Genomic DNA, 13,814 nt, shown 5'->3' with positions numbered 1-13,814 from the left:
GTGGGAGGTTTAGCTAGTTATACGTCCAAGTTTAATCCACAATTTTCTTCGGAAAATGTCTGTACAAAATCAGGAATATGATGGTTGTTTTTCACTCGTTTTGGTTGTTGATAACGCTTGGTTTTGTCAGTTTTAAGGATTTTACCTTTTTGAATTTCCTTGGAGCTCGGTATTTTTGTTAAACATTTTCAAAACACCGGACTTCTTTTGATTGAAGCTGTCGTTTTATTTGAGATACATAGAAAGGAAGACATCAATGGGAAGCTATGACAGTACATAAAAAGTAACATTTTTCTACAAATCAATGATTTTTATTGTATTCATTGTAAATATACAAAAGTAATCAAATCTTAATTAATATCTAAATCCATAAACCTATCCTGTTAAATTAAAATTTTATATGGGAAATTGGTCATCACAGTCATTGCAAATAATTAAAAGAGGTAATCATTTTCTGATCTTTGTTTAGACAGGATAACCTGTAAACCCACAAAAAGCCAAGAGTTTAAATATCTTAAGCATTTTAGGAGTAACATATTAGAAGATGAAATACGATATACTTTGCGAGCTTGCAACTTGTTAGAATTTATAAAACAAACTAGATGTTCTGGTTCTTTTGGGAAGTATTTTGTAAACAAAGAAAGTCAATCAAAGGTAAGATATTTGCTGAATATGTATTGTAGAGTTCATGAGGTAAATAAAGTAAAATTTACTAAAATCTGGGTCAGAAGCTCACCTCTGTTAATAAAGTCCGTATTGAGTATACCTGCATGAGCGTAACGTAATAATTAGGAAATGTATCCGTAATATGATGAAACCGAATGTATGTTAAAACGTTACTGCTGAGAAATGGAAAATGACAATTGGAAAGTTGAATTTATATCATTTGTCATAGATTTTAGCTTGCAGTCGTTTATATGTGTAAATATCAAAGAATATAGCAAGATACACTGCAGACCTTCTAGATTCGGTAACATAATTAATATCAAGTTCACTAGGTTATTGAGTGAAATTCTGTATATCTAAAAGGGAAATTCATGAACGTTGAAAAATGCATTTTCTTTTGCCTTTCAGAGAGTCCTGTATGCATTCTGCTTCATATGAGTATGAAAGAAAGTCGGCTTATAAGGTTCAACAATTAGGATCTTTGGAATTCCGTCTTTCTATTGAAATGATATTCCACAAAAACTGAACAAATATGGTGTCATACAAAAGTCGATAATTTTGTTGATATCATCTCAAGGCAAACGTTAAAATTGGTGATATTCAGATACCCAAAACATGTAAAATTACAACAAGACAACACACGAAGCTGGTTAAAGTAATTAGCTTTTATAGTATTTTTATAAAACTTTAAAAAAAAAAACTGTCAAAAATAGACAGGCTGTCTAACATTTCGTCTAACTGGCATACACGTTCTTCGTGTTTATTTTCAAATACATTTTGAATGCATGTTTGAATGCCATTTTCTGTCAGCAGTAGTAATATTATAGAACTAATATAAAAATATTCCTAATTGGTACTCTGAGGTTTATGAACGTTGTTTAACTAGTTTTATTCCTGGTATTCTTTGTAATAATCACTACTGATAACTATCAAGTTCCGACGTCTTTCCAGAACAAGTCTCATAATATAAGAATTGTTTCCATTTACACAGTCATATTTTAGACGCAGGACAAAAAAAAAACTTATGCCTTGGTTAAAGCCCACGTGGTCCAAAGAGCGACGTTAGCTGTTACAATCACTTGGCCTCCGGCATCGTCTGTCGTCTGTCAGTTAAAATTTGGTTTTAAAGATGTTCTCTTAATCTACTGACTAATTTTAAAATCACATAGATTCGTTCCTTCAAATCCTTCAAATGATGATGCTTATAAGAAAACTACATTCCTGCGTCTAAATTTGCTGACTTAATTCAAAATCTGGACCTATTGTGATGTTCAATTTTACAATCCAATATGGCGGAAGACTCCTATACCACCTTGAGATATTGTAACATTTTTTCAACGTTTTATGATAAAAAGCCTTTATTATCAACAAAGCAATACAATCCAACTAATGCAATATGGGATGTACAAAGATACAAGTATTTTAACGAGATTTTTAGTAACGTTGGGTTGCTTTCATTTTGACGTTCACCCTACATGATGATAGAATATCCCCATGCTGTGATCAATCAAATATATTTAATAAACACTAACGAGATAATCATAATATTATGTGTATATTGGTTAATTCATATAAAACTGAAATTGAGAAGAAAAAGATATAAAGTAAGACTTCTGCGCTTTTTCAACAAGCATCCACACCATTGCAATAACTGTGATGTCGTAATTACGTTAACGGTATCCATTTGACTGTATCAGATGGAAGCGCATGTCAACAATTAATCTTTCTTTGGTGATGCTCGAGGCCAAAATATTTCAAATTCCAAAACCCAAAACAAACATTGAAGGGGTGATTAGACCAAATAGGACGAGAAGTAAAGCCAAACCCGTACAGAGCCATACATGAGGGAAACACTTTTCTCAATTTCCAAAGATGTCGAAATTTAACAACAACAAATTAAAATAAAACAATATCCGTATTTTCATGCCAGTACAAGAGTAACAAAGGCTAGCGGTTCCTAAATCGGGACAGGCGCAACAATTCAGTGGGGTTAAACATGTTTTGTGAGAACTCAACCCTCCCCCTATACCCCAATGTGGAATAAACAAACACACACAGCAAAATGCACAGTAAACTCATTTTAGTAGAAGTCATGTACGTGTGACGAAAGTTGCACCGATTTTCAAATTAATACCTTAGTAAATCGATAGATTTATAATCAACTTATTTTTTGACTGCAACACAGGTGTTACCAATTTAAACATCAAGCATACTAGCAATTTTTACTTAATAACTTTTTTCAAAGAATATAGTTCATGACAAAGTCTTTATCATTTCTAAAATCAAATACATCCATGCATCATTTTGCAGTGTTTATTCTGGAGATGTTCATTAATGAAAGTAAAAAAAAATGTCTCCTTTGAAATGTATGAAAGTATTTTAATAATAATGTTCCAATAAATATTTTAGATTTAAAAATCCGTACCATACTCATACCGTTACACGAGTAAACCTGGCCACGGAATTCTTCCATTTACTAGAGGACAGATTATAGTCATTTTTGAAATGGATTATGCAACTTAGTAATATTCATTAGTGAGGTTATATTCATTTTATTGTTCTATAAACTAATATAAATTTACCTTTGCCATATTGATTCTTCCTTATTTACTGAACCACATACCATCTACTGAAAAAAAAAAAAATACTTCGACAATCAATGTCATTTCAGTGATATTCGAGAATTATACAAAAAAAGAAGAGCTGCTAAAACCAAAAAAGATAAAAGTATAGCCAAAGTCAAATAAGGACTCAGAGTTTCGCATAAGGGAGATATATTCCTTAATTTCAAGTAATTTTCAAAATTTTGTAACAGCAAATTTTAATAAAACAATATCCGAATGTTCATGCCAGTACCGAAGTACTGGCTACTAGAAGTATATTATTTACAGCATATTTGAACTTTTAAGATTTATCAGAATTATTATCTTTCTGTTTTGGGCAATTGATATAGAGACACACAGAAAACAGAACTATTCCAGTATCATATATTAATCTGTGTTATTGCCATAAGAATTGGACATTAAATTTATTATCTCAGGACACAGTTATTTACTATGACGATTATAATCTGTAGGGTTTAAACAGTTACTTGGTGGTTAAAAATTTATCATTGAACAGTGCTGGTGAACTGTATTACACCTTTGATATTATATTTACAAACTGTTAACACAATGCATTGGACATATATAGATTCTACCACTGCATTGAGTGTGATACGATATTTATCCACTCAAGACAGTTAAATTTTCAAATTTAAAACGCGAGGCTCGCCGAGCGTTTAAATATTTAAAATTGAACTGTCGAGAGTGGATAAATATCGTATTACACGAGATTTGGTGGTGGAATCTGTTTCTCTAATGATTTTCAAACAAAACGCAGGCAAAGGTATTCCTTCTTTTCGAATGATCTGCAAAAAGATGTGTTTTTTCTACGTGACGTCATCAGGCATGGTCGCCTTTTTTCATGCCGTCACAATAGGAAATTCAGAGGAAAGCAAGAAAATTCGACGTCATAATCGGATTTTAACCAATGAAGAACTGAGATCAAACGAACCACACGTTGATTAAATTTTTTTTATACAATGGGTGCAGAAAGGGATAAATTGACGAAGAATTAGAGAAACAATGATTACAAACTGTTAACATAATGCATTGAACATACAATGATTACAAACTTGAAAATTATTCTTTTATATATAGTAAGTATCACTGTCTTTGACGACTTTTTAGTCGTCACATATAATTTAATAATAACAATTAGAAAAATAATTATGATTTTGTAAAAGATTTATTGTGGAAATCTTATATATTCTGAACGACTTTATAAAACGTTGACAGTTTTCAAATATCGTTTGGTTTGCAAGGAAAGAAAGTTGGTGAATTAGTTTATGCAAAAAGAAATGTTGATAAATTTAATAACTTTGCTGTTAATGTCCAATTATTTTATTGTTTGACACAAGACTCTTTTTCTTCTATGTTACAACATTGCTTACGTTAAAGATTATTCTTAGTATTATAATGGATGTTATAGTGTAGGACGACAAGATTTCATATAGTCAGGTTATTTTTTTTTTAATATAACAATAAAGAGATGTGGTATGATTGCCAACGAGACAACTTCCACCAAATCTCAAATGAAGTGGATGTAAGCAATTATAGGCAATCATACGGCCTTCAACAATGATAAAACACCATACCGTATAGTCGGCTATAAAAGGACCCGATATGCAAAATATAAATCTATTCAATTGCGAAAACTAACGGCCTAATTTATAACAATTTTCTTTCAATGAACACTGTCTGTCATATTCATGTCTGTAATATTTGTTTTTCGTTAAAATTTTTGTTATAAATTAGGCCCTTATTTATAATTTATAAAAATGACCATATAATTGATATTCATGTCAACACCGAAGTGCTGACTACTGGGCTGGTGATACCATCGGGGACGAAACGTCCACCAGCAGCGGTATCAATATATGATACGACATTAATAATAATTATTTTGTCTGAACTTGTATTTTTATTGTGAATTATATGGTATTACGTTCTTCATTGTTTTCTTGTTTTTTTCTGATCTGAGTTTAATTGTACGTTTTAAGTTGTACATATTAATACTACTGATCGAGGGTAAAACGAGTACTGGGAAATACAGAAAAAAGTTTAACATGTTAATCTCCTCCAAATATTTTTGCGGCTGTCTCAAATATGGAATCTCTTCAGTAGGTAAATTGTGTAATATCTAAATGTTTTTTTTCTTGTCGTCTAAGAATTAAAGTTTTGAAGGAAGATCGTTGACAGAATCATTCTTCTTAATGTACTAGTATTGAAATATCTTCAAAATAAAATCTTGACACTGTATTGACGCTTGTCTTTTTTAAGACCGTATGTTGAGGTGTCTATATTTTGATTTGTTTTTGTTTCGGTTTCAATGATGAATATTTCATTCGTTTGATGAGTTTGAGCTCTTGATTTTTCCATTAGATAAAGGACTTTCCGTTTTAAATTTTCCTTGGAGTTCTGTATTTTGTTATTTTACTTTTTTCCATATCTGTTTCTGTTCAGTGCAAAGGCGTTTTTGTATGCAAAGGCAATTCTATTGAAAGTTACCAATATCAAATTGGGCCATTGTTAGCAATGCAAATTATGATACGGTTTAACTTATCTTGCATAAATTGGTTCGAAATGCCCTTTAATATCAATTTCAACATTCAAAGTAGTCAAATATTACTATTTGAAATTGATTTTCAGAATTTTCCTTTAATTTAATGTAGAATTATTGTGCCTTTAGAGTAAACATGGAGAGAAAAGATTCTAAAATTTTGTGTAGCAGTTTGGTGAGCAGTTTTTGTATTCTTATTTCTTTATTCAAAATTTCTTAGTCATTTTAGATTTTCTTATTTCTTTTGTGGTACTTGTTTGCTCAACATTCAAATGCCAATAGTAATTTAAATATATAGATATATATAAACAAGTCTAAGTTGAAAACAACGTTCAAACCTATGATTGCGTTGGATAAAAACCGCAATTTTTATACGTGTGCATGCAAAACAAATTTCTTGGTAGAGGGGTCTAAATACAGCACAAACAACATTTTCCAAAAGACCAAATGAGTGAAAAAGTATATTTTAACAAAACGCAATGAAATTTGTTTTGCATGCACACGTATAAAAATTGCGGTTTTTATCCAACGCAATCATAGGTTTGAACGTTGTTTTCAATTTAGACTTGTTTATATATATATATATATGCTTTCTTACTTTGATATTAACTATATTAATTATTTTGTTTCGATATCAATTTTGGAAGGAAGACCAGTTAAAAAACTTACATTGAGAAGACTCCCTTTCTAGATCAAAAGTGACGTACGTTGTGTAATCACGAGATACATATATGAGATGAAAGTCTACTATCTATCAAATATTGCAACATCAAATGCATGTACTATATAATCTGAATTTCGGAAAATCGTTATCATGGCTTAACGATAATAATAATACATTTGCAAGTTATTAGATGGCCAGCTGTCATTTTGGAAGACATCATGAAACATATATTGATTGATATTTTACTTTAATCACTAGATAAGTATTTGTATGAAATGAAAGAAATGACATCTACATCAACGAATTGGTCAAATGCTATAAAAGCTTAAAAATTTATGTGTGGAAATGGTTTTTCATAACAATTGTTTGTCAAGGCTTTAATACACATATATTCTTGTTTCTATCCCTTAATAATTACGTGATAGACTTTTATGATCAGTCGACGTAAAATGAAATGATTTGAAATGTTTATCCTTTTACACAGATATATAATTCTTATTCAAACTGTTAACTACAGAAACTGATTTGTAAACTAGGGAGAGAAGATACCGAGGTCGACCACAAACATACGTGGAAGAAAAAAAAGAAACGACAGAAAGAAGAAAACGAAAATAAAGAACATCGAATAAGGGTACCAAAAGGGCACTTATCATTACCAAACAAAAATACCAACAATGGCCAAAAGAAACAACGAATAGACAAACCACTTAACATGAAATAATAAATTGAATAAATCGTATCCCGAAGAAACAAGGCATTTACTCCGGTTCCCCTAAGGGTAATTTATAACACCTTCCTTTCAATGATCACTGTCTGTCATATTAATTTCTGTCATATTTGTTTTAGTCAAATATTTTGTTATAAATTAGGCCATTAATTTTCCCGTTTGAATTGATTCACATTTTTCATGTTGGGGCCTTTTATAACCAACTATACCGTATTGTTTTTTTCATTTTTGAAGGCTGTACGGTGGCTTTCAATTGCTTACATCACGTCATTGAACTCTTGATGGATAGTTGTCTGATTGTCAATCTTACCACTTCTCCTTATGTTTATACTAGCATAATATGATACAGCATTAATAATCATAACTTTGTCTGAACTTGAATTTTATTGTGAATTATATGGTATTACGTTCTTCGTTGTTTTCTTGTTTTTTTTCTGATCTGAGTTTAATTGTACGTTTTCCGTTGTACATATGTATACTACTGATCGAGCGTAAAACAAGAACTGGGAAATACAAAAGAAAATTAAACATGTTAAACTCCTCCAAATATTTTTGCGGCTGTTTCAAATAAGGAATCTCTTCAGTAGGTAAATTGTGTATTACCTAAATGTTTTTTTGTGTCGCCTAAGAATTAAGCTTTGAAGGCAGATCGTTGATAGAATCATTCTTTTAAATGTACTAGTATCAAAAATTCTTCAAATCTAAAGCTTGACACTGTATTGACGCTTGTCTTTTTACACAGTATTTTAAGGTGCCTATATTTTGCTTTGTTTATGCTTCTGTTTCAATAATGATAATTCCATTCGTTTGATGAATTTGAGCTCTTGATTTTTCCATTTGATAAAGGACTTTCCGTTTTGAATTTTCGTTGGAGTTCGGTATTTTTGTTATTTTACTTTTTTCCATATCTGTTTCTATTCAGTTCAAGAGCGTTTTTGTATGACAAATGCATTTATATTGAAAGCTAACAATATCAACTTAAGCCATTGTTAACAATGCAAATTATGATACGGTTTAACTTATCTTGCATAGATTCGTTCGAAATGCCCTTTAATATCAAACTTCAACATTGAAAGCAGTCAAATATTACTATTTGAAATTAATTTTCAGAATTTTCCTTTAATTTCATGTAGAATTATTGTGCCTATAATGTAAACATGGAGAGAAAAGATTCTAAAATTTTGCGTAGCAGTTTGTTGAGTAGTTTTTGTATTCTTATTTTTTCTTTATTAAAAATTTCTTAGTCATTTTAGATTTTCTTATTTCTTTTGTGGTACTTGTTTGCTCAACATGCAAATGCCAATAGAGATTTAAATATATATAATATATATATATATATATATATATATAAACAAGTCTCAATTTTTATACGTGTGCATGCAAAACAAATTTCTCGGTAGAGGGGTCTAAATACAGCACAAACAACATTTTCCAAAAGACAAAAAAAGTGAAAAAGTATATTTTAACAAAACGCATTTGACTAACAGGTCGAACAACAGATGTTCTTAAACCCTGCTGATTGCCATTGGCGATTGCCAAATAAACAGATTACAAGATGTTACAAAATGGATCTCTTAAAATTATTAATTAAATACCAAACAGAAAACAATAAACTTGCGGAAAAGATGGTATACCGCAAACAAAAGGTGCAAAAATTAGTACACCATATCCGGATTTCGACAATTAATGTCTCTTCAGTGATGTTAGGAATCGAAACGGTATATGGAAGGCCATATAATTTACCTCAATTTAGGATAGACTCTTGAATTTTGAAAGAGTCGAAATAGGATGAACGGATCATATACACCCTAAGGCAAATATAATACAAGCTTAAACGAAAAAATATAAACAAGTCTAAATTGAAAACAACGTTCAAACCTATGATGCGTTGGATAAAAACCGCAATTTTTATACGTGTGCATGCAAAACAAATTTCTCGGTAGAGGGGTCTAAATACAGCACAAACAACATTTTCCAAAAGACCAAAAAAGTGAAAAAGTATATTTTAACAAAACGCATTTGACTAACAGGTCGAACAACAGATGTTCTTAAACCCTGCTGACTGCCATTGGCGATTGCCAAATAAACGGATCACAAACAAAAGGTGCAAATATATATATATACTTTCTTACTTACATATTAACTATATTAATTATTTTGTTTCGATATCAATGTTGGAAGGAAGACCAGTTCAAAAACTTACATAGAGAAGTCTCCCTACCCAGATCAAAAGTGACGCACGGTGTGTAATCACGAGATGAATATATGAGATAAAAGTTTTTTTATCTATCAAATATTGCAACATAAAGTGCATATACTATATAATTTGAATTTCGGAAAATCGTTATCACGTCTAAACGATAATAACAATACCATGTGCAAATTATTAGATGGTCAGCTGTCATTTTGGAAGACATCATGAAACATATACTGTTTGTACTTAAATCGTACTTCATTGGTTTATCAAAGAGTACACATAATGAATCAAATATGACCCTAAGTAAATGGACATACCATTTATTAAATATACATTAACTCTAACAAATACATAGATGGTACTTTTTACATCACAAATCTTGTTAATTAACAATGACGCGTTTCATGTCATTTAATAAATTGATATCTTACTTTAATCACTAGATAAGTATTTGTATTAAATGAAAGAATTGACATCTACATCAACGAATTGGTCGAATGCTAATAAAAGCTTAAACATTTATGTGTGGAAAAGGTTTTTTAATAACAATTGTTTGTAAAGGCTTAAATATACGAATCTGATGTACAGTAGTTGTCGTTTGTTGATGTTGTTCATAAGTGTTTCTCGTTTCTCGTTTTTTATATAGATTAGACCGTTGGTTTTCCCGTTTGAATGGTTTTACACTAGTAATTTTGGGGGCCCTTTATAGCTTACTGTTCGGTGTGAGCCAAGGCTCCGTGTTGAAGACCGTACTGTGACCTATAATGGTTTACTTTTATAAATTTGGACTTGGATGGAGAGTTGTCTCATTGGCACTCATACCACATCTTCTTATATCTATATATTCTTGTTTCTATCCCTTAATAATTGCGTGATAGACTTTTATGATCAGTCGACGTAAAATGAAATGATTTGAAATGTTTATCCTTATACACAGATATATAATTCTTTTTTCCAACTGTTAACTACAGAAACTGATTTGTAAACTAGGGAGAGAAGATACCAAGGTCGACCACAAACATACGTGGAAGGAAAAAAGGAAACGACAGAAAGAAGAAAACGAAAATAAGGAACATCGAATAAGGTTACCAACAGGGCACTTATCATTACCAAACAAAAATACCACCAATGGCCAAAAGAAACAACGAATAGACAAACCACTTTACATGAAATAATAAATTGAATAAATCGTATCCCGACGAAACATGGGATTTACTCCGGTTCCCCAGAAGGGTAATATTTATAACAACTTCCTTTCAATGAACAATGTCTGTCATATTAATTTCTGTCATATTTGTTTTAGTCAAATATTTTGTTATAAATTAGGCCATTAATTTTCTCGTTTTAATTGAGTCACATTTTTCATGTTGGGGCCTTTTATAACCAACTATACTATATGAGTTCTTCTCATTTTTGGAGGCTGTACAGTGGCTTTTAATTGCTAACATCACGTCATTGAACTCTTGGTGGATAGTTGTCTGATTGTCAAACTTACCACTTCTAATGTTTATACAAGCATAATATGATACAACTTTAATAATCATAACTTTATCTGAACTTGTATTTTTATTGTGAATTATATGGTATTACGTTCTTCGTTGTTTTCTTGTTTTTTTTTTTATCTGAGTTTAATTTTACGTTTTTAGTTGTACATATGTATACTACTGATCGAACGTAAAACGAGAACTGCGAAATACAGAAGAAAATTAAACATGTTAAACTCCTCCAAATATTTTTGCGGCTGTTTCAAATAAGGAATCTCTTCAGTAGGTAAATTGTGTAATATCTAAAATTTTTTTTTTTGTCGCCTAAGAATTTAGTTTTGTAGGCAGATCGTTGATAGAATCATTCTTTTTAATGTACTAGTATTAAAAGTTTTTTCAAAATTAAAGCTTGACACTGTATTGACGCTTGTCTTTTTTAGACCGTATTTTAAGGTGCCTATATTTTGTTTTGTTTATGCTTCTGTTTCAATAATGCATATTCCATTCGTTTGATGAATTTGAGCTCTTGATTTTTCCATTTGATAAAGGACTTTCCGTTTTGAATTTTCCCTGGATTCGGTATTTTAGTTATTTTACTTTTTTGCATATCTGTTTCTATTCCGTGCGTTTTTGTATGACAAAGGCAATTATATTGAAAGTTACTAATATCGACTTGGGCCATTGTTCGCAATGCAAATTATGATACGGTTTAACTTATCTTACAAAGATTCGTTCGAAATGCCCTATAAAATCAAATTCCAGCATTCAAAGCAGTCAAATATTACTATTTGAAATTGATTTTCAGAATTTTCCTTTAATTTCATGTAGAAATATTGTGTCTATAGAGTAAACATGGAACGAAAAGATTCTAAAATGTTGCGTAGCAGTTTATAAAGCAGTTTATGTATTCTTATTTTTTCTATATTTAAAATTTCTTAGTAATTTTTGATTTTCTCATTTCTTTTATGGTACTTTGTTTGCTCAACATTCAAATGCCAATAGAGATTTAAAGATATATATATATATATATACTTTCTTAATTTAATATTAACTATACTAATTATTTTGTTTCGATATCAATTTTGGAAGGAATACCAGTCAAAAAACTTACATAGAGAAGTCTCCCTATCCAGATCAAAAGTGATACACGTTGTGTAATCACGAGATGAATATATGAGATAAAGTTTTTTTTCTATCAAATATTGCAACATAAAATGCATATACTATATTATCTGAATTTCGGAAAATCGTTATCACGGCTAAACGATAATAATAATACCATTTGCAAATGATTAGATGGGCAGCTGTCATTTTGGAAGACATCATGAAACATATATTGTTTGTACTTAAATCATGCTTTATTGGTTTACCAAAGAGTATACATAATGAATCAAATATGGCCCTAAGTAAATGGACATACCATTTATTAAATATACATTAACTGTAACAAATAAATAGATGGTACTTTTCACATCACAAATCTTGTTAATTACACAAGAAATGAACACGTTCATCAATAATATTATAACGAGGACGCGTTACATGTCATTTTATAAATTGATATTTTACTTTAATCACTAGATAAGTATTTGTATGAAATGAAAGAATTGACATCTACATCAACGAATTGCTAATAAAAGGTTAAAAATTATTGTGTGGAAATGATTTTTAATAACAATTGTTTGTCAAGGCTTTATATAGATATACATCACAAATATTGTTAATTACACAAGAAATGAACACGTATATCAATAATATTATAACAAGGACGCGTTACATGTCATTTTACAAAATGATATGTAACTTTAATCACTAGATAAGTATTTGTATAAAATGAAATAATTGACATCATTGTCAACAACGAATTGGTCCAATGATAATAAAAGCTTAAGGAATTTATGTGTAAAAGGATTTTGAATTGCAATTGTTTGCTAAGGTTTTAGTTTTCATATATTCTTGTTTCTGTCTCTTAATAATTGCGTGATAGACTTTTATGATCAGTCGACGAAAAATGAAATAATTTGAAATGTTTATCATTGTAAACGGTTTTATAATTCTTTTTTTCAACATGTTAACTACAGAAACTGATTTGTAAAGTAGGGAAAGAAGAAACTAAGGTCGATCACAAACATACGTGGAAGACAAAAAGGCAACACAATGAACAAAGGAACGAAATAAAGAATAAAAATAAAAATAAAGAACATCAAATAAGGGTACAAAAAGGACACTTGTCATTCTTATACAAAAAGACCATCCAACATGTCCAATGGCAAAAAGAAACGACGAATAGACAAACCACTTAACATAAAATAATTAATTGAATAAAGCGTATCCCGACAAAAACATCGGATTTACTCCAGTTTTCCGAAGTGAAATTCATTCCTGCTCCTTCAGTGACATCATTCGTGCTGATAATGGCAAGTACACCTCAGTAATGTCATGATCGATTTAAAAAGACATTTAGCTACGTCTGTAGCATTGTCTTCGTCATTTGTAACGCAGCTACTCCGTAATGGTTAACTAAGAATTAATGTTGGTGTCCGTAAAATATTCGAGATGTTCTCAACTTACCACGTAGTTCATGTGATTCAATATATCTTCCTCTAAAGCTGTCATAGTATTCTAAGGGAATCATAATAGGAAACGCAAGTCCAGTATTATCGGCTTTTCATATCAAAAGTTTAATTACTTTGAGTGAGCTTGCTTTCAGAGACTGCAAGCATTCTTTGAACCGGAATTGTTTATTATCGTTCTATTTGTTGTGCTTGTAGTCTAAAATCGGAATATTTAACAAAATTTTGTGTTCTGATTTTTATCATATGTTCTAGTAAGTACCTTTGGTTAGCCTACTGATCGGGACTAAATTTGGGGAGTGGTAAACACTTAAAAAGCTGATTTACACGAGCACCATAG

General features: G+C 30.5%; 1 protein-coding gene across 1 annotated transcript in view; it reads right to left on the bottom strand.

Annotated features, from left to right (window-relative positions):
* Positions 1-3,257, bottom strand: part of LOC127702886 (deoxynucleoside triphosphate triphosphohydrolase SAMHD1-like) — a 29,950-nt gene extending 26,693 nt beyond the window's left edge. Inside the window, exon 1 of the mRNA XM_052207191.1 lies at positions 3,249-3,257. Coding sequence (XP_052063151.1) covers positions 3,249-3,257 — 9 coding nt within the window. The remainder of the gene's footprint in view (positions 1-3,248) is intronic.
* Positions 3,258-13,814: the final 10,557 nt, after the last annotated feature.

The sequence above is a fragment of the Mytilus californianus genome, unplaced genomic scaffold (assembly GCF_021869535.1).
Source record: "Mytilus californianus isolate M0D057914Y unplaced genomic scaffold, xbMytCali1.0.p SCAF_5, whole genome shotgun sequence".
Taxonomy (NCBI): domain Eukaryota; kingdom Metazoa; phylum Mollusca; class Bivalvia; order Mytilida; family Mytilidae; genus Mytilus; species Mytilus californianus.
The sequence above is the reverse complement of the archived record's forward strand: the minus strand, read 5'-3'. Positions and strand labels throughout refer to the sequence as shown.